Source organism: Malus domestica, chromosome 05 (assembly GCF_042453785.1).
Source record: "Malus domestica chromosome 05, GDT2T_hap1".
Classification (NCBI taxonomy): domain Eukaryota; kingdom Viridiplantae; phylum Streptophyta; class Magnoliopsida; order Rosales; family Rosaceae; genus Malus; species Malus domestica.
The window spans coordinates 1,723,600-1,742,500 of NC_091665.1; the positions used below are offsets into that span (position 1 = coordinate 1,723,600).

At 37.4% G+C, this 18,901-nt stretch overlaps 3 protein-coding genes across 9 annotated transcripts in view; 2 read left to right on the forward strand and 1 right to left on the reverse strand.

The window, feature by feature from the left end:
• Window positions 1-90: 90 nt before the first annotated feature.
• Window positions 91-18,901, forward strand: part of LOC103425227 (bifunctional aspartokinase/homoserine dehydrogenase 1, chloroplastic-like) — a 49,196-nt gene continuing 30,385 nt past the window's right edge. Inside the window, exons 1-18 of one of the 3 annotated variants that reach the window (XM_008363308.4) lie at window positions 91-765; window positions 1,577-1,644; window positions 1,741-2,118; window positions 2,647-2,735; window positions 2,843-3,146; window positions 3,340-3,392; window positions 3,473-3,681; window positions 3,766-3,853; window positions 3,944-4,057; window positions 4,424-4,522; window positions 4,704-4,898; window positions 5,443-5,525; window positions 5,910-6,135; window positions 7,212-7,357; window positions 7,537-7,672; window positions 7,913-7,996; window positions 8,076-8,168; window positions 8,555-9,078. In XM_008363308.4, the coding sequence (XP_008361530.1) occupies window positions 620-765; window positions 1,577-1,644; window positions 1,741-2,118; window positions 2,647-2,735; window positions 2,843-3,146; window positions 3,340-3,392; window positions 3,473-3,681; window positions 3,766-3,853; window positions 3,944-4,057; window positions 4,424-4,522; window positions 4,704-4,898; window positions 5,443-5,525; window positions 5,910-6,135; window positions 7,212-7,357; window positions 7,537-7,672; window positions 7,913-7,996; window positions 8,076-8,168; window positions 8,555-8,800 (2,757 nt within the window). In that variant the 5' untranslated portion in view covers window positions 91-619 and the 3' untranslated portion in view covers window positions 8,801-9,078. Of the gene's footprint in view, window positions 766-1,576; window positions 1,645-1,740; window positions 2,119-2,646; window positions 2,736-2,842; window positions 3,147-3,339; window positions 3,393-3,472; window positions 3,682-3,765; window positions 3,854-3,943; window positions 4,058-4,423; window positions 4,523-4,703; window positions 4,899-5,442; window positions 5,526-5,909; window positions 6,136-7,211; window positions 7,358-7,536; window positions 7,673-7,912; window positions 7,997-8,075; window positions 8,169-8,554; window positions 9,079-18,901 lie in introns of those variants that run through there. The other 2 variants (XM_008363309.4, XM_070822941.1) reach the window with 2 other exon arrangements.
• Window positions 8,999-10,805, reverse strand: LOC103425226 (protein PARTING DANCERS-like). The gene is made up of 8 exons (XM_008363307.4): window positions 10,651-10,805; window positions 10,252-10,379; window positions 10,062-10,150; window positions 9,869-9,964; window positions 9,686-9,780; window positions 9,551-9,591; window positions 9,370-9,453; window positions 8,999-9,291 (listed from the first exon to the last, which is right to left on the reverse strand). The coding sequence occupies exons 1-8, from the start codon at window positions 10,700-10,702 to the stop codon at window positions 9,142-9,144; spliced, it is 735 nt and encodes a 244-aa protein (XP_008361529.3). The 5' UTR covers window positions 10,703-10,805; the 3' UTR covers window positions 8,999-9,141.
• Window positions 10,881-18,901, forward strand: part of LOC103401809 (DNA glycosylase/AP lyase ROS1-like) — an 8,087-nt gene continuing 66 nt past the window's right edge. The window contains exons 1-22 of one of the 5 annotated variants that reach the window (XM_029101808.2): window positions 10,881-11,043; window positions 11,131-11,184; window positions 11,365-11,416; window positions 12,770-13,682; window positions 13,784-13,934; window positions 14,509-15,119; window positions 15,225-15,315; window positions 15,394-15,661; window positions 15,747-15,826; window positions 15,912-15,996; window positions 16,083-16,174; window positions 16,288-16,356; window positions 16,510-16,546; window positions 16,649-16,719; window positions 17,085-17,330; window positions 17,499-17,535; window positions 17,643-17,700; window positions 17,822-17,940; window positions 18,035-18,100; window positions 18,203-18,317; window positions 18,392-18,430; window positions 18,546-18,901. The exon at window positions 18,546-18,901 is cut by the window's right edge and continues 66 nt beyond it. In XM_029101808.2, the coding sequence (XP_028957641.2) occupies window positions 13,652-13,682; window positions 13,784-13,934; window positions 14,509-15,119; window positions 15,225-15,315; window positions 15,394-15,661; window positions 15,747-15,826; window positions 15,912-15,996; window positions 16,083-16,174; window positions 16,288-16,356; window positions 16,510-16,546; window positions 16,649-16,719; window positions 17,085-17,330; window positions 17,499-17,535; window positions 17,643-17,700; window positions 17,822-17,940; window positions 18,035-18,100; window positions 18,203-18,317; window positions 18,392-18,430; window positions 18,546-18,622 (2,343 nt within the window). In that variant the 5' untranslated portion in view covers window positions 10,881-11,043; window positions 11,131-11,184; window positions 11,365-11,416; window positions 12,770-13,651 and the 3' untranslated portion in view covers window positions 18,623-18,901. Of the gene's footprint in view, window positions 11,044-11,130; window positions 11,185-11,364; window positions 11,417-12,769; window positions 13,683-13,783; window positions 13,935-14,508; window positions 15,120-15,224; window positions 15,316-15,393; window positions 15,662-15,746; window positions 15,827-15,911; window positions 15,997-16,082; window positions 16,175-16,287; window positions 16,357-16,509; window positions 16,720-17,084; window positions 17,331-17,498; window positions 17,536-17,642; window positions 17,701-17,821; window positions 17,941-18,034; window positions 18,101-18,202; window positions 18,318-18,391; window positions 18,431-18,545 lie in introns of all 5 variants that reach the window. The other 4 variants (XM_029101802.2, XM_029101809.2, XM_029101806.2 and 1 more) reach the window with 4 other exon arrangements.

The following is an 18,901-nucleotide window of genomic DNA, read 5'->3' on the forward strand; positions in this document are numbered from 1 at the left end:
TTCTCAGAAATATATTTTATTTATAAATAAAAATTAAAAAAAAACATATGATTCATCGGCTTAATTATGACTTGTGAGCATTCCATTTCCAAGACAAGACCAAAAAACAAGAGGAAAGCAAAATTGATTTAGAGAGCCACGTTTTAAAACCTGAGTGGGTAATAATCCCTCCCCACAGTTTTAGACGCCGCATGGCATTCCTCTCTTGTACTCAGGTTTCTGCCACCACTCATATTTATACGCGCGTACAAACTTTAAACCCTCCCAAGCCACCACGCAACCATTTCACCACCTTCAGCCACCGCCACCTCTCAATCTCTCTCATTACCTCCCGTCCTCTGTTTCTGATCTGCCATCCAGAATCTACCCGGCAACCAAATTCTCCGATCTGGGTGTGGCGGTTGGTCATTGAAGAGAAAGCCCGCTGAAAGTTAACAACTTAACAGTGTTTGAATAGTTGTACGCGTGTTCAAATCTTAGAGGCGGTACAAATCTGGTACACGGTATTGGGTACAGGGTATTCGAATCCCATCCATCGCCCCACCTAATCATTCATCGCTTCCGTGAAGCCGCCAACACAACCAAAATCTCTCTTCGTCTTCTCGTGGAGGCAGCAGCCATGGCGTCGCTCGCCTGGGTGATCTCCAGTAATCCCGGCCACGCGCTCTCCCCCAACATATTGGCTCACGACGCCAAGCCCAGGAAGATCTGCTACTCTCAATGCTCTACATTCTTTCTCCCTCCTCACCGCTCTCCCATTTGCAGGTACTCAGTTTTTCCTGGATTCCATTTTCTGTTTGTTTCCCGAGAAAATGGACGAGCTTTGTGTATATAAAGTTTTGGTTTTTTACTTTACCATTTCAATGGAGCTTAAAACTCGAGTAGTAAATGTGTAACTTAGCGTGGACCGATTGAAATGTTTAACTTGCCTAAAAGTTTCATGTTGTGGTTAAGGGTTTACAAAAATGTTGTATCGAGAAGCCAAAGCACAGCGGAAAATGGGTCCTTTTCATTGTTGGAAACTGGAATTATTTTTCCGAGGGCTGTCGGGACATTTTTGTTCTTTTGTCAAGTTGTACTTTTTGTTAATTCCTCGTTAGTTCTGTTTTTCTTTGATTTTGTATGTGAGCGCGTCCGAAAGAGATAGTATTGAGCTGCTTCAATCTGTATGAATTTGCTCATTTCTTAATGTTACCGTCGTTTTCAACTAGTTTTTTTCTTTGAACATTCTTGCTTACGGATCATAACTAACATGATCAAAGTAGCTACTTTCAACCTTCAAGAAAGATGTTCAATTTTCTATCTTAGTTTTGGATTTGCCTTTGAGAAATGTACTTTTTATTGTTCAATTAAACAGTCCTTTTTTTAATCATCCTCCTTTTTCACTTCTGAAATTACCAAGTTTGTGATGTGTAGGGTTCATAAAAAAATAGTAATGTAGGTTTATTTGACTAGGAAACAAATAATGAAATTGATCCACATATGACTCCTTATTCCATGTGGAACATATTTGTTGATACTTTAGGTTATCTTAAATTATTTATCAATTGACTTGGAGGTTTGTTGCCTTTTGCAGAATGGGTTTTGTTTCTGGGCTGGAAAGGAAAAGGTCACTCAAAACCCGTATCTTTGCGTCAGTCACAGGTTCTTTCCCATACTTCTCCAAAAACTATACAAATTTTCCCTCAGGATCTTGTATATTTAGCTTTTCATCTAACTCTAGGTCCTTTCCTTTATTAGTAGATACTCCAGTAAATGCATACCCAGAGAAAGTTCAGCTTCCTAAAGGTGACTGTTGGTCCGTCCATAAATTTGGTGGCACCTGTGTGGGGAGTTCAGAAAGAATTAAGAATGTTGCAAAAATAATTCTTAGTGATGACTCAGAGAGGAAGATGGTAGTTGTCTCGGCAATGTCCAAGGTAACGGACATGATGTATGATCTTATCTACAAGGCTCAATCACGAGATGAGGCCTACATATCTGCATTAGATGCCGTTTTAGAAAAGCACAAATCTACAGCTCTTGATTTACTTGATGGGGATGATCTTAGTAGTTTCTTAGCACAATTGCATCACGACATCAGTAACTTGAAAGCGATGCTTCGTGCTATATACATTGGTACTACATTTTTATCTCTCTCTATTTATTTATAATTTTCCATCAAACATCAGGACATTAGTGGCTCTCTGATCTGTATAAACTCTCAAACGGATTTTCACAAAAAATAAATTTGTTGTGTAATTTCAATTCCCATCAGAATTCAAACTGGTCATGTTTAGTATTGTTACTTGTATTGTGTATTTGTTTATATTACAAACAATACGAGCCAGTGTTCTCTTTCATAGAAGACGAATTCTTTTATCTGAATCCTTAGTAGTGTGGAATGGAGTTAATGACTTCTTTAACTCTTCCCATTTTTCTATTAATTACAATAAAGTAGCAGAATGGATTATAATACATAAAAGGGTTAGTGCCCCTATCATCCGCTATTTCTGTAATGGTGAATTTGTTATTTTCCTAGTCATAGTTGTTGTGCCACGTAATCTAGATTTACCTGTTATTTTTGCTGATGTCCACTCTTCTAAGTTTGGATAAACTTAAATGTTTGGAGCTTATCAGGTTGACTATTTTCCTTACTTTTGGCAGCTGGTCATGCGACAGAATCGTTCACAGATTTTGTTGTCGGACATGGAGAGTTATGGTCTGCGCAGATGTTGTCATGTGTTATTAGAAAGGTATAATGGTGGTTTGTTCAATTTTCAAGAGCATTTGCTGAATGTCACTTTTCCTAGTTGTCTGATATATTAATATCTTTTTATTATTCTTTGATTTCTTTCTGCAGAATGGGTTAGATTGCAATTGGATGGATACAAGGGAAGTGCTTATTGTAAATCCTACAAGTTCTAATCAAGTTGATCCTGATTTAAAGGAATCTGAAGACAGACTTGAGAAATGGTATTCCAAAAACCCATCAAAAACAATTGTAGCTGCCGGCTTCATTGCTAGCACACCTCAAAATATTCCTACTACTTTGAAGAGAGATGGAAGTGACTTCTCTGCAGCAATCATGGGTGCCTTATTCAAGGCCGGTCAAGTCACAATTTGGACAGATGTTGATGGAGTCTATAGTGCAGATCCCAGAAAAGGTTCGTATTGTCTTTGTATTTAGTAAACAGTATAAAACATCATAAACCTTTAATTAACTATAAATTTGAATACCGGTGTACATTTTTTTTGGGGGGCGGGGAGAATAATTGGTTGATGCCATTCTAGGAAAGTTAAAAATGTTACCGAGTTTCTGTGGGATTTAATTTAATGATAAGAAATCTTCATTTGCAGTCAGTGAGGCAGTGATTCTGAAGACTCTGTCTTATCAAGAAGCCTGGGAAATGGTGAACCTCACTACTTTCTATCAAAGTTTCTGAGATTGGTGCGTTTACAAATCTGACATTTGATATACATGTATGTGCAGTCTTATTTTGGGGCAAATGTTCTGCACCCACGCACTATCATCCCAGTGATGCAATATGACATTCCAATTATAATAAGGAACGTTTTCAACCTTGCTGCACCTGGAACAAAAATTTGTCGCCCTACTGAGGATGAAACTGATCAGGGTTTGGAGTCGTTTGTCAAAGGATTTGCCACAATAGACAACTTGGCCCTTGTCAATGTGGAAGGGTGAGCTGTGCATTACAGTGTTGCTGGATTATAATTTAAAGATTACTTTCCCCCATTTGTAACATTCTCCTTTGTTTGTCACAGAACTGGAATGGCTGGTGTTCCTGGTACAGCAAGTGATATATTCAGTGCTGTAAAGGATGTTGGGGCTAATGTTATTATGATATCTCAGGTTATGTCATCCTCTGAATTTGTGTTCATGGTATGCTGAAAGCGTAGAGCATCTATGATGCTTAATGTTGTTAATGATGGTTCACTGTAGGCTAGTAGTGAGCACTCTGTGTGCTTTGCTGTCCCTGAGAAGGAAGTAAATGCTGTTTCTGAGTTACTGCAGTCTAGATTTCGTGAGGCTTTGAATGCTGGGCGTCTTTCTCAGGTTCTTACTTTTTATTGGGCTAATTTTCTTGACCAGGTTGCTTGATACGTAACTTAAGCAGATCAAGGATAATGTACTGACATTGACAATTAGTTTATTGTTTACTTATGAAAAACCTTATTGGACCCATATTTTGTGGATCAGCTAAAGAATTATAAGAAGAGTTGAAAATGGTGACATGAATTTAATGTGAAAGTTATTCAGATATGTTTTATTCCTCGTGACTACTGAATAGTTTATTCCTTCTTAGTTTATTTCCATACTGAAATTTTGATTGCGCTCTGTTTTTTATTTTATTTTAAGTATGTTTGAATGTATCTTTGTTTCATTTTTTAATACCAATTTCTGGCACCTCTTCCCTCTCAGGTTCAAGTCATTCCAAACTGTAGTATTTTGGCAGCAGTTGGCCAAAAAATGGCCAGTACTCCAGGAGTTAGTGCAACTCTTTTCAATGCACTGGCAAAGGTAAGGGATTAATTATTATTCTATTAATTTTAGCAACAAGTTGGATTATTTTATTTGATTTAACAATTCATGGTTTGTACACTGGTTTAGAATATGGGCTGCTATAGGCTTTGATTCCAAGTGTTTCTCATAATCCATTATTTACAATACGAAGGGATCTAAACTGTTTTATGAAATGCAGGCAAACATTAATGTGCGTGCAATTGCTCAGGGTTGTACTGAGTACAATATTACTGTAGTGATAAAGCGGGAGGATTGTATTAGGGCTCTGAGAGCTGTCCATTCTAGATTCTATCTTTCAAGAACCACAATAGCGGTGGGCATCATCGGACCTGGTCTGATTGGTGCCACATTACTAGATCAATTAAGGGATCAGGTACTTTATTTTGCTTTTTCTTCTGTTATTATCAGGCTTTTGTACAATATAGCACATGTAAGGTCATCTGTCAGTGAAAATTATTCATGGCACTTAGAAGTTTAGAACTTAGAAGGGCTCCGTTTAGTCAGATTTTGTTGTTCTGTGTGCTTTGATTGTGGCCTTTTTGGGTTTTTACATACGAGTACCCATCCTAGTCTGATTTTGATTTGAGAGCAGTAAGATGTTGAATTGTACTGAATTCATTCTTCTCCTGTTTATGTGATGAGATAAGCACATCAAGTTTGTGCACAGGAAACACAGCCAATGAATGGTAAAAAACATTCTGAGGGCATGCAAGTTGTTCGTTTACAGCGACATACAAGTTAAAATTTGGTTTTACGGCCCAACCAATTGAAATATCCTCCTTAACTTTAATCATGTTCGTCATAAGTTATATATTGCTGCTTGCTTATTAACCAAACTTTGATGAAAACCAGGTACTTTGAATTTCTTTCATTAGGTTGGGCAATTCAAAAAAATTTAATTTCTCAAATCTTTACAGGCAGCTACCCTCAAGGAAGAGTTTAACATCGATTTGCGTGTTATGGGAATCACTGGCTCACGGACAATGCTTTTGAGTGAGGCGTAAGTTAAAAAGCTTTCAATGGAATATTATTTAATCAAATGCTTTGCATAATCTGAAGTTGACAATGGTGGTGGTCTAATTCATACATGTCGTTCATGAAATGTTTTTGAATTGATAATTGACCAACATTTAGTAGCAGAAGTTGCCCCTTACTACAGTCCAGTTACTATATATACGTTTTAAAAGTTTTTCTCCTTGTTATTCTTGTTGAATTTCAACCTTTTCCGTTGTATCTTTTATATTTAATTTACAAAAATAAAGTCATCCATTGCTTCGTATAGGCTGGTAGTAGTTAGTTAAATACATTTACTTCTTAAATCGTTGTCATTCTACAGTTTCACTTTGAGGACCATAATTTACTTTTTAATTTTTCATTGTTGTAGGGGTGTTGACTTATCTAGATGGAGAGAACTTCAAAAAGAGAAAGGAGCTGTGGCAGATATGGAAAAGTTTGTGCAGCATGTACATGGGAATCATTTTATTCCAAATACTGTTTTGGTTGACTGCACAGCTGACTCTAGTATTGCAAGCCATTACTATGACTGGTTGCGGAAAGGAATTCACGTAGTCACTCCCAACAAAAAGGCCAATTCAGGGCCGCTTGATCAAGTAAGATGTCTTTTTATACATGCAAATTTCTTTCGAGTGTTGTATCTTTGAGGATATCTAATTGCAAATTCTTGTTTCAGTAGTATGTATAATTCCAATTAACTGAAAAGAACAAGAACAAGAACATCAACCATTTCTTTACTTAGTTTATCTACCCAAGTGCGCTTTTCATTAATAGTCTTTCATCCAAAACCCATGTATTTGGGATATGTTTTTCTTTCTGACGATTTACACGGTTAACAAGCCATGATTATGCTTATTTATGGTCTCCACCAATTTTTTTTGTTCAAGTTTTATATCTTCCAGTTCTTTATCAATTTAATTATTTTCACTTTTGCTTTTTGTGACTCTTGGTTGTTACTGTTTCTCTTTGAGATGTGAGCGATGAGTTTTGATTCCTAACACTTGGTTTTTTACATTTCGAGGAGAGACTTCAGTTATACCTTCTTGTCTGAACAAAGTGGTGATAAAACCAGCTATTTACATGTTTAATTATTCTAATAATCTTGCACAAAAATTTCCAGAAATGTCTATGCAAAATGATACAATGTTAATATGAATTTGACTCTTTTCTTTTATATAAAGGATCCCAATATTTGTCTTTCAAATTTAATGTGGGGTGTATTCAATTGGGAAATTGAGGATTTGATTGGATTTATAAATTTATGGAGTTTAATAGCATTTTTATTGATTTCTGGAGATTCCATGTGAAATTTGATTGAAATCCCACAAAATTTTCTAGTAGCAATTATACTCAGCTCAGCTGCTATATTTGTTTTTTTTTAAGGATTTTATTTTGAGTTCACACTTCGACCTCCATATCTTAGTTTTATCATATTACTTTGTTTGATATGCTTGACTTGAGTCCCCCTGCAGCGTTACCATATACTGACTTGCAAGAAAAAGAGAAATTACTTATTTTTAACTTTGACTTTGATTTAATTTCTGTTTAAGAAAAATTTAGAAAAATATTAATGCATTCTGAGAATGCAATAATAGTGTTCATATCTTGTGTACGTGCATGTGTGTGTTTTTTTTTGGGTTTAATCGATTATGACTTGCTTTTCTTCATGCAGTATTTAAAATTACGAGCTCTTCAACGGCAATCATATACACATTACTTCTATGAAGCTACTGTTGGAGCTGGTCTGCCAATTATTAATACATTACAAGGTCTCCTCGAAACTGGAGACAAAATATTGCGTATTGAGGGCATCTTCAGGTTTATGGAGAACTTTTGATTTATATCTTCTCTCTGTGCAAATTGAAATATTACAAGAGTAGTTCCTCTCTTTTTTAATGGAGTAATTCCTTTGTTTACATGTAAAATCTTGATGTCTGCAAATGCACACCTCATATGACTTTTAACAAAAGCCTTGCTTCTATCATTTGATGTTGCAGTGGTACTCTGAGTTATATCTTTAACAATTTCACTGGAGGACGCACTTTTAGTGAGGTGGTGGCTGAAGCAAAGCAGGCAGGTTATACTGAGCCGGATCCAAGGGATGACTTATCTGGAACAGATGTTTGCAGAAAGGTGCTATGTCCTATTTTTTGTCCGCTTAGTTATGTAGGCTTATAATGTGATGATGTTTGGTCTGTTTAATCAGTTTTACGTCCCCAAATTTTGAATGAGACCCTATAGTTTGCATTGTTGATAAAAGATCAATGCCATCTTATTTGGGCCCCCATGCCCAAACTCCAATCTCAGCTTTCTTGATTTTTGCTTCTTTGTTTTGTGTGCGATTTGCCACCTAAGTAAAACCATCAAATGCAGGTGATAATTCTTGCTAGAGAATCTGGTCTTAAGCTGGAGCTCTCTGACATCCCTGTTGAAAGCCTTGTGCCGGAACCGTTGAAGGTAAAATCATTGTCTAATGTACGTTACCAAGTGCAAAAGCTCACCATTAACATTTGAATTTTGGATGAGATGTTTTCAGGATAGTGCATCAGCCGAGGAATTCATGCAAAAACTTCCACAATTTGATCAAGAGATGAGTAAGAAAAGAGAGATAGCTGAGGATGCAGGAGGAGTAAGTATCTCTCATATGCATTCCTGTGTGATACCACAATCTTAACCTAGCAATATTTGATCAATATTTTAATCGAGTAGTTGTTTAGAAGCTTACTAGCTGTCCATGGGCCATTGGACGTCTCTTACAAATATTTGAATCATATCATTCTGGTTTCCTTCGATGATGCATTATTTCTTTACGTTATGTTGACATGCGCTATGGATTTTTATTGGCGATAATAGTTTAGAGAATGTGGATATTTTTATTTTCTGAGTTCTCTGGGCAGGGATATATAATCATATAGTAGATGACAAGCACTTTTCCCTCTTGTTTTTTTGTTTTGTTTCTGATATGTTTAAATGATTCTCATCTTCCCTCCTGACTTTTCTTTTTGATATCTGAAGGTCTTGAGATTCGTTGGGGTGGTTGACATGGTCAATCAGAAAGGGGAAGTGAAGCTGCAGACGTACAAGAATGATCATCCATTTGCTCAGCTTTCCGGGGCAGATAATATAATAGCGTTCACAACAACTAGATACAAAGCTCAACCCCTAATAATACGTGGACCTGGTGCTGGTGCTGAAGTCACTGCTGGTGGAGTCTTCAGTGACCTGTTGCGGCTTGCTTCGTACCTTGGTGCCCCGTCATAGGTGGGAAGCCCATAGCCCGAAGATTGAAATATGGTGTAACACAGCCTGAGTAGTTTAGCTTTTGGAGATGCGGATCTGTTGTGGCTCCTGAGAAGTGTAAGTGTAGCTTCTTGATATGAGGAATAGTTATTACCTGCTAGGGATTTGGGAGTATATAATTGTCGTTCATTCGGTAGTGTTTAAGCAGATGCAAACACGTTATTTGTCTCCTGAAACCGTCTCAAATCTTTTATGTACGGAACTAAAAAGAGAAATAATAATAATCATGGTTTTCAATACGTGACCCTGATTGTGTTTAAAGCAGTACTTTGACATTTACTGAGATAAACGAGTTACTCCTCTCAGTTGATCTTAGGACTGAGGTAAAACTTTGGATCTCTGAAAAACCTTGAAAGCACTAGTGCCTTGTCAGCTGAGAGGTCTGTGTTTTCCATAATCTGCTCCTTTGATGCCTTGGCAATTCCTTCGATTGATCCGATAGCCTGGTTAAGCTGAACAAAATACCCAGAATAAGAAACCAACGTATGATTATACGATTCAATTCCGTTCATTAGGATGAGTTAAAGTACCGCATTTGCATCATGATTGTCGATGCCCGGAATGGCTGTGATCACTTTTCTCAGTATGCCTGGTGTTTGCACTGTTTGCTTCCTCTTCTCCAACAAAATTGAACAAAATGGCGATGTTTTGAGGTCCTAACTCCTAAAAATAAAAGCATTCTACATAAATACGGTCAAAATTCACACTAACCTCAGCCTTCAATTTTGTTGTGGCATCCTCTCGCTTGCACACTGTAATATTAGTGTTTGCTTAAGATTCTTAGACAAATTACTTGGAAAACAATTCATGAATATGGTAAGTGAGCTTTGGAGAAGATTTTATTACCCCCACGAGAATGAGCTATTTTCGTTATCTTCTCGAACCCCATTTCCAAGTCCTTAACCAGAACGAACGTTGGCTTGCCGAGTTCCATCCCGAATCTTCACAGATTGAGAAACCATTTGTGTTGTTTTGACATATCAAAAATCAATTGGACAGAAGTTTCTTTCGAGTTTTGACATAGCTCACTTGAAGTAAGAACGAACAAACAAATCGTTTTGCTCCTTGGTTGGGAGCGTGATGACAACGTATAGATTTGCAAATTGCAGCTTCAGCTTCTGAACTCTGTACAGATAATAAAATTGATCACATCAAACACAAAACACAAGTGCACACACGCATACAAGAGGCACTGAAAAATGAAAGCAATTAACTCGTTCACCTGCCGAAGAATTGCGAGATGGTACCGGAATCCAAGCTAGTCATGAAAATGAATGCCACAGATGAACCCCCACAGTTGAAAATGAAGTCCTGCAGTGCAAATCCAACCATCAGATGCACCAAAATTAGTTTCTTTTCACTTCTTTTGTCCTTTTAGCATGAGATCATATGATTAAATTGAAGGAAATTACGGGGGTAATTGGGACAAAGTTGAGGCGGAAGGAGTTTGCGGCGAGGAAAGCGGAGACGAAGTTGATGAAGGACGGATGTTGTTCGTCCCTCCATGTATTGCTCATCATACAAACCCCACCACCACCACCTGCAATCACAATCCAACATTTAAGATTTCTTCACTCCATTAATTCTACCATTTCCAGCACAAATCAATCGTAATCTTTCTAATCGAAATTCTAATCAAATAGTTAACCGAAACAATAAAATTATCCAGAATTTGAATCAAACAGATAATTGCTCCACTGGAAAATGATCGAATTCAGACTAATTCAAATTAAGAACTCAGTTTCTAAATTTTCCGAGGAAAAATGAGAGGGGTGAATTGATGAATCGGTGAAAAGGAAAAGGAAAAGTACCTGAATTCATAGATTTTTGTGGAAATTGAGCTGTTTCTTTCACGTTCGCCATTCCCAGAGCTCCCAGAGAGAGAGAATCGGGAGAGAGAGCCAAGGGAGATTCGAGCGAAGCGGGCAAATTGAGGCGGTATGTAATGTGGAACTGTTATTCAAATATTAACTGCGGTAGTTGTCTCTATTTACGAAAAGTACCACAAGAAAATGGGCCAGGCCCATATCACATTCAGCCCAAATTTCCAACGACTTGTCCTGCTTCGTCTCTTGTTTTCTCACTTGAGACATTCAGAGAGGGAGAGAGATAATGGCGTCCTCGGCTGCTTCCTCACTCTCCGTTACAGCGTCCTCAAATTCGCCTTCCAAACGCCTTTTGTTCGACCGCCGTTACGGTTGGGTGTAAGTCTCTCTCTCTCTCTCTCTCTCTCTCTCTGTCTCTCTAAACGTAATTAATTAAGCGTGAAATAATTAGGATTAATTTTTCAGAATTGATGACTTGAAAGACCCATCAGAGGAAGCTCTTGCTGGTGGCCGAGGGATGTAAGTTTTTTTATTTTTGAAATACTTTAGCTTGAAACCCACTGGTTGGTTAGTGAGAAACAAGAAGAAAAAGAATTGGGATATAATTGGGATGTTATTAATTTTCACCCGTTGGAAACAAAAATTGGAAATTTGTTATAGTCCTCAGTTTAAGCCTCCATTATTTGTGCTTTGGTTCAGGTTTTGCATACTGCCGCTTGCAAAAACTTTGATTAAGATGGCTTCGCATTCGGTATGATGATGAATTTCCAGCTCGTAATTATCCTAAAACTTTGATTAAGATGGCTTCGCATTCGGTATGATAACATTTGGATGACACGTTTGGGACTGAAGCTTGTATTTTTGTATGATCAAGGATTCTTTATTTTTGGTTAAGGATTAAGTATGATTTAAGTTTTGACCGCACGGAATGATGCTTTAAACTCGAACAAAAACTGACCCAACAGAATGAATCAATAGTGATTTATATTCTGTCAGCATTTGCTTTTATAGCATGTTGCTGTTTCCATTGAGCTAGAGACTTTGCCCCTGATTGCCATTGAGACTTAGCTTGCAAGTAACCTAGTAATAGTTCTTGGTTTGTGCATTTGATTCTTGTTTTCCCACGCAAGCCATTAACCTTCTGTGCTGATTTTATTGGATAAAAATACATATAGACTGTTTGTTTGTTGTCCGTTTAGATAAATTTAGAAATCCATTGGTCAACAAACACCAAAAGGCTTTAGAATCTCACTGTAAGAAATGATTTACATTGCTAGACGTCAAGGATAACCCAGAGTCTTTCCCCTATGCAAGGATATCTGCTGAGGAGTTGGCTGATCCCTGGATTCAGGGAATTTGTGAGCCAAGGAGCACAAAATATCCTGTAAAGTTGAGTTTCACCTACCCATCATCATGCATTAGCAGGTTCACCATAGAAATTTTCTCAGCAGAAAAAAAAAAGGTGTGGCTTTGCGAGATAAAAAACATAAAGTTCACCTTGTTTGCAGGCTGGGCAGTGGTAGACCTAAACTGTAGCAAGTACATGATGTTCAACCTTTCTGGAGTCGTTAGATAGTGGTCATCAAGAGAATACGTGTTAAGCAGATGATACCTAAATTATAAACCGAGTAGCAGTCGCTAGACTTTTGCATATGTTTCCTTTCTCGTATTTTATGTGGATACAGTTGTCCTAGTTGGGATAGAAAATGGCAGGTTGCAGATACATATAAGTACGTTTTAATCATATGTTCCTATATATTCAAGATCTTGTTGGGTTTTAAAATCATGATATCTGTTTATTTGTTATATTTTAGGTCCTTAAATAATATATTTATATATGCCTTGTATGTATCTCGTGTTCACTGTAAAAATTCTATTCAGTTGCTTGCCTTATGGCGAATTCTTCCAGCAAAGCTTTGTAGAAATGACCTGTCTTATGTAGATTAGCTCTGTCTCTGCTTCTTAGGCCGTGGGATATAGAAAATGTTAGATATTTGATTGCTATGTTACTGAACATGAAAAACCATTCCATTCAACAATTCTCTGATGCTGAAAGAATGATCAATTTTAATTTGTCCTACGTCTTACCCTTATTGCCTGACAGATTAATGGTGCAGCAAACTCAGCAGTGAAAGCTTTTGAAAGGCCAGACCTGCTTTCTCCGCAGCAACTGCAAGCGGGTCTTTACAACGAGCTCCACAAAATTAAGTCTTCTTTGGTAAAACCGGAATTGAACCATTTGTTACGCAAAGGAAATCTCTCGTCAAAAGAGGCCAGTTGCTCTTCTAGTAAATCATAGATTACTTAGAATGATTTGATTTCTTGAATCCCACATAGGAATACAGTCCAGAACTACTTCTTAAGTCGTCGATTTAGATATTGTTTTTTCAGGTTGTTAGGGTCAGCATTGTATCTTGTACGAAATAATATGGCGTTGTCGATTTGATTATTGTGAACCTTGTCTCATTGTTCCGCTTTATACATCGGAGGTGAACGTGATCTTAAGTATCCGGTTGATCATTCTTAAGCTGAATTGACTAGCTTCGGTTTGGTGGTATAGAAGCGTTAGGCCATGAAGGAACCTAAGGAACAATTAGAGCATTTGTGGACTCGAACTTGGTTTCCAACGATCCAACTGCGAACGAAAAACGAACGAAAAACCAATTAGAGCATTTTTGGACTCGAACTTGGTCTCCAACGATCCAAATGCGAACGAAAAACGAGTCGTAGTCCAGATTTGAGAACCGAAAAACCATCCATGGTCCATCAAGATTAAGAAAATGGGTTGTAATAATGATAATTATGAAGAAAAGACATGTCAAATGCTACTTAAACGTGGCGATCAAACCACGGCCCTGCCCATTGTCACATCATCCACCCCACCACCGCCGATTCCCACCTTCCTCTTTAATTAATATTTCTACCTGCACAACCCAACGTTTCCCAACCTTCGAAGCTTTCAAGTGGATGACACAGTTTATCTCCCATGTCTTCCGTAATCAAGCCTTCATCTTCAAGTAATGCTGCCCATGTTCTTGCTTAATCACCTTTTGTTAGTTTTGTTTCCTTGGTAATAATTTGTGCTTGCATGTTAATCACCTTTTGTTAATGGCGGCAGCAGCAGCAGCAGGAGATATTAAAGTTTTCACAAGAAGAAGATTTAAGACTAATAAGCGTTTGGAACAAAGAGATGATGAGATAAAAAACAAGACTGCAGAGTTGGAGCCAAAGAATTTTCAAAGCGTGGCTTCTTCTTCTGCTACTCCTTGGTAATTAATTAATTAACTACTTTAATTACTACCAATCTCCCCCTTTTCCGATTAATTACTGGCTAGTAGTTTAGTTTTGACCCCAGGAGCACACAGATTACAACACAAGGTAAATGTCATTAATTCATGCATGCATGCTGAATCGCTGCTGTTGTACGCAGATTACAAACAAGATATGTTGTATAATATATTTGTTAGTTTTTTTTTAATTATCTTGTTGTTTAATTGTTGTTGTTTTCGCTTACTATTAGTTTAATTAAAGAAATGGAGGGAAGGGCAGTAGGCTGCCACAGCAGTGTTAGGAACATTCACCTTCGGGTTTGAGGGTCGTACGTTGTTCTACTACGAAGAGCTAATATCGTATAATCCTCTGTTTTGTTTAAAATAAATAAATCATTGTTGTTGTTTTCAAGAGAAGATGTACTTGGGATTGCTGTTTTTTATGTCGTTATGAGGCTTACTTGTCTGTCAAACAAGAAGGAATAATTTGCTCACAACGATCGTTCTCTTTCTTTGCATCCTTCAATGTTACCTAAACTAAAATAGTACCTAATACTTGTATAATTTAATTTAGGTTCAGTTCCAATACAAAAGTTGAAGAAATGGGGCCAGCGGCAGATGCTAATAACATCTTCAGTAGCTATGTTGATGACTGCTCTGCGACTCCTTGTCGTGTCACTGATGTATCAACTGCGCAGGATAAATCTACGTCTAAGAAGAGAGGCTACGATGCCATATACTTGAGGCACAAGCAACCGAAGAGCGTCAGAATACAAATGGAAGATAAATCCAAAGGAGAAATACTTATTGGTGGCAAGCGCACGAAATCTCCAAAACCTGTAAAATTGAAAGAAACTAGGTCATCCAAGTGTGCTACTGCTCAAAAGTTGCCCAATGTTGGACGTTATAACAGAGTTTCTGTTCGAAAAGTACAAAACGATACACAAGCTCAATCCATGAAACAAGATCAGAAGGCACATGGAGATATTTTAGGAAAGCGCAATAAATCTGTTCATCAAGTAGGGCCTTCTGATTCAACCCTGCGATGGCATGCACAACCTCAGATTGATTGGAGCAAAGATGTATCAGACAATATTAAAGACAAGGAGGAATGGTGGGAAGAAGAAACGAAACTGTTCTGTAAACGAGCAAATTCTTTCATTGCCTGCATGAATCAAGTCCAAGGTGGCAAATGGATTTTTTGAATCCAAGCATATATATGCAATTTTTTAGAAGTTGATTGGTTAATTTTCCAAGCCTTTTCTCATAGCACAATGTTAACTTTTGCAGGAAATAGACATTTCTCAGCGTGGAGAGGTTCCGTAGTGGACTCGGTTGTTGGGGCATTTTTAACTCAAAATGCTAAAGATCAGTCATCAAGGTAAGATGTTATTACTCCTTGACCTGCTTATATTGTCCTATGGAAAACGGTAAATGTGGACCTCTTGTTGGTGTGCAGTTCTGCCTTTATGTCACTTGCTGCAAAATATCCGACTATTCAAATGGAGCAAGCATGTGATTATGCAAGGAACGAAAAAAATGTGAGAAGCATTGTTGGTTGGGATTTTTTAGAGTACATTTATTACACCAGAAGAACAACAAAAGAGAGAAGTAATGATACAATGGACTCTTTAGACTGGGAAGCTGTTAGAGAAGCACCTCTAACTGAAATTTCAAAAAGCATTTTGGGAAGAGGAATGAACAATAAGCTCGCAGAACGCATCAAGGTAAAACTTGTGGTGATTGAGAACAGGTTAGGTTGATGAATTTCATTTGAAAAATGTCAATATATGTTTGCACTCAACTTTTCAGGGTTTCCTTGATATACTGAAGAGAGATCATGGCAGCATTGATCTCGAATGGTTAAGAGATACCTCCCCGGAAGGAGTAAAGTAAGCTCATTGAAGAGACAAATATTATTTTACATAATTAAATGTTCAAAGGAATGTGGACATTTAAGGCTTCCCTATGATGCAGGAAGTATCTGTTGAGCATAGATGGAATTGGCTTGAAATGCGTTGAGTGTGTGCGGCTTTTAGCACTGAAGCAGCATGCCTTCCCGGTAAGACATTGAAGTAGCATGAATCGGAAGTCAAGAGCTTCATTCTGCCGCTTGATAATTTTCTTTTATATCTTCTGTTGCATTAGGTTGATACTAATGTTGTTCGGATAGTTATGCGACTTGGTTGGATCCCTATTCAGCCATTGCATTGGAAGCTTCAACATCATCATCTAAAGAGGTCAGAAATATAACATATATGTAGAGAGAGAATTTCGATTGAGGGATCCTTCAAATAATGTGAAACTAGAACTTTCAGATCGTACTTGAACATCTAACATTCTTTCTGCATAGGTACCCGACGGTAAATTCAATACATAAATATATGTGGCCAAGGCTGTCTGCCCTTGACCTACAAACACTGTATGGCTTTTTGTTTCTAAGAGATGAACAAACATTATAAGATTTCTTTTGACGATTCAATATAATCTCCATGCCATAAAATTGTTGCTTTCCAGTTTACAGAATGTATCAAGACAAATATTACTGGTTGATTAGAGTACTAATCTTTGACAGGTATGAATTACATTGCCAAATGATTACATGCGGCAAGGTATACATCTTGTTCATTCAACCTCTGTTACAAGAAAAGAATATATATTTTTCCGTATTCCTTGTTTCTCCATCATCACATTCTCAGTTGGTACTTGTACAGGTTTTCTGTAGAAAAAATCAACCAAATTGCAATGCATGTCCGATGAGAGAAGAGTGCCAACACTTTGCAAGGTTTCATCTCTCGTTCTTTGCTCAATTATGTATATCTTCTACTTATTTTTTGGACATAATTAGAATCATTTAGATTCAATTTGCAAAGTAAAAAGAAAGAGAAATCAACCTGGCAATTGAGCAGTATTACGTTGTTCGATAGTCTACGAATCTATGCAATGTGACATATTTTTGCTACAACGTATAAGTTGATCTTCTCTTCAGGTATAGTTTCACACTATCTTTTGATTGTAATGTATCGCAAAACTCATTATCCAACGTTCATGACATGGGATATTAGACTTCCCATATTTGACTAAAAAAATTAAAATCATACGGTGCTTCTATGTTAATGATATTTCAAGTAACAAATATGTTTCATGAAGTGCAAGGAGTGAAGGGGACATTGAAGATTTGTGCATAAAGGTTCACGATAAGAATCCTACAATCAAAGTCAATCCTAAAGGGTGTAAAATTGTAAAGGCTGATCATGCACAAAGTAAGCAGAAGTGTTTCAACCGAACAAGTGAGTCGCTTCAAGAAGTTGTCATGTCAAAATCTAGTGCTCCAGTTCCAACTAGTCACGCACCCAGATCGAAGCGCATGAGCCAATTTAGGACAAAGCATCAAGTGTAAGCAACATTTATTAACCTAAAATAGTTTGATTTTCGTAGGGTGAGATATGAATGAGGTTTTTAGGAGCTTATTTTAATCTTCAAAAGAAATTGTTTAGTACGTACAACTGTAATTTAAACTTTAAAAGTTCATATAGGTACTGACAAAAGTATATTCAACTGCAGCTACGAACTTCCAGACGCTCACCACATTTTGAAAGGGGTTAGATATCTCAAGCATTCTTGCTCTAAAACATTATACTGGCATAAATGTAGATGTCTTTGACTTCCAGACACTGATATTTTTTTTTTCCATGAAAACAAATGCAGCTAGAGAGAAGAGAACCTGATGATCCCTGCCCTTACCTTCTTGTTGTATGGTCATCTGGTAAGAGCGATTAGCCAATTGTTGTGTCTGGTTGTATTTTAATCTTCCAAAAGTATGCAGTCCTTGAACCGACATGACCGACATTGGTGTGATGGTGTTGTTTGTGCAACTTTTGATTCAGGTAAACTATCCAATCCTGTTGGATCAACTGAAGGTCAAACCGCTTGCTTTGATGAGAATGGACAATTTTTGGGCGGCAATGGTGAAGACACTGCCCAGACTGTTCTAGGAACAATTTTGGTGAGGAAGAACCCATAACCCTCGGCATGTATTTTAACCTGCATTTTTTCATATGCCAAAACTACAAAAGATAACAAAAACTAACCTCATACAGATACCATGTCGCACGGCAATGCGAGGAACTTTTCCTCTCAACGGAACATACTTTCAAGCTAATGAGGTAAAGCCTATTTCTTTTCTCATTTAAACTTGACATTTATTTAGGAAGTATATTATTTGAACTATCCAAACTGGTATGAAGAAATAATAATATGAACAACAGGTGCTAGCTGATTATAAAACAAGTGAAAACCCGATCGATGTTCCTGTGTCATCGATACAACATTTGAGGAGACGAACGCTATATTGTGGAAACAGTGTCTCGGGAATATTTATAGGTATATGTATGTGTTTTGGAATTGATTACAGTGGTTGGAAAATTTTGCTTGTTAGCTTACATTCTCCGTACCAGGTTTATTGACCAAAGAAATCCGGGACTGCTTTAAGAAAGGTATGATGTGAAACATTGATTTGCATGTAGCACTTATGAGTGAATGTATGTGGTTCCTTGCTACAGACGGCGAAATAATGCAGTTGCTGATAAAATTAGTAATTATGTTTTGCAGGATTCATTTGTGTGAGAGGGTTTGACCGGAAAACAAGGGAGCCGAAACCTTTAGCAAGAAGATTACACCGCAGCTAATCTTCTGAATATGATCAGAAGATTACAAGAAAGGAGAAGGTACGTACACCGGACTGCTGCTGCTGCTATTTTGGAATATGCTCAGATTGCAATTCCATCAACAGTTGTACTAGTGAAGCTTACTAGTACTGTGTATCCACAATCCATCTCTTGTTTGTGCTTGGAATTGATGTGGTGGTCGAACTGCAGATGGACAATTAACCAGTAAAGACTAATTTTGTTGGACTTAAACTTTCCTAATTTCTTGTGTCTCATAAAAAGGAATGATATTTATTTTTG

Coding starts and splice junctions, on each gene's coding strand:
- LOC103425226 (XM_008363307.4), bottom strand. CDS start 10,702: ATGGCGAACGTGAAAGAAACAGCTCAATTTCCACAAAAATCTATGAAT. Junction 9,781..9,868: donor TTTGTTCGTTCTTACTTCAA/GTGAGCTATGTC, acceptor CAATCTGTGAAG/ATTCGGGATGGAACTCGGCA. Junction 9,592..9,685: donor AATAGCTCATTCTCGTGGGG/GTAATAAAATCT, acceptor CTAATATTACAG/TGTGCAAGCGAGAGGATGCC.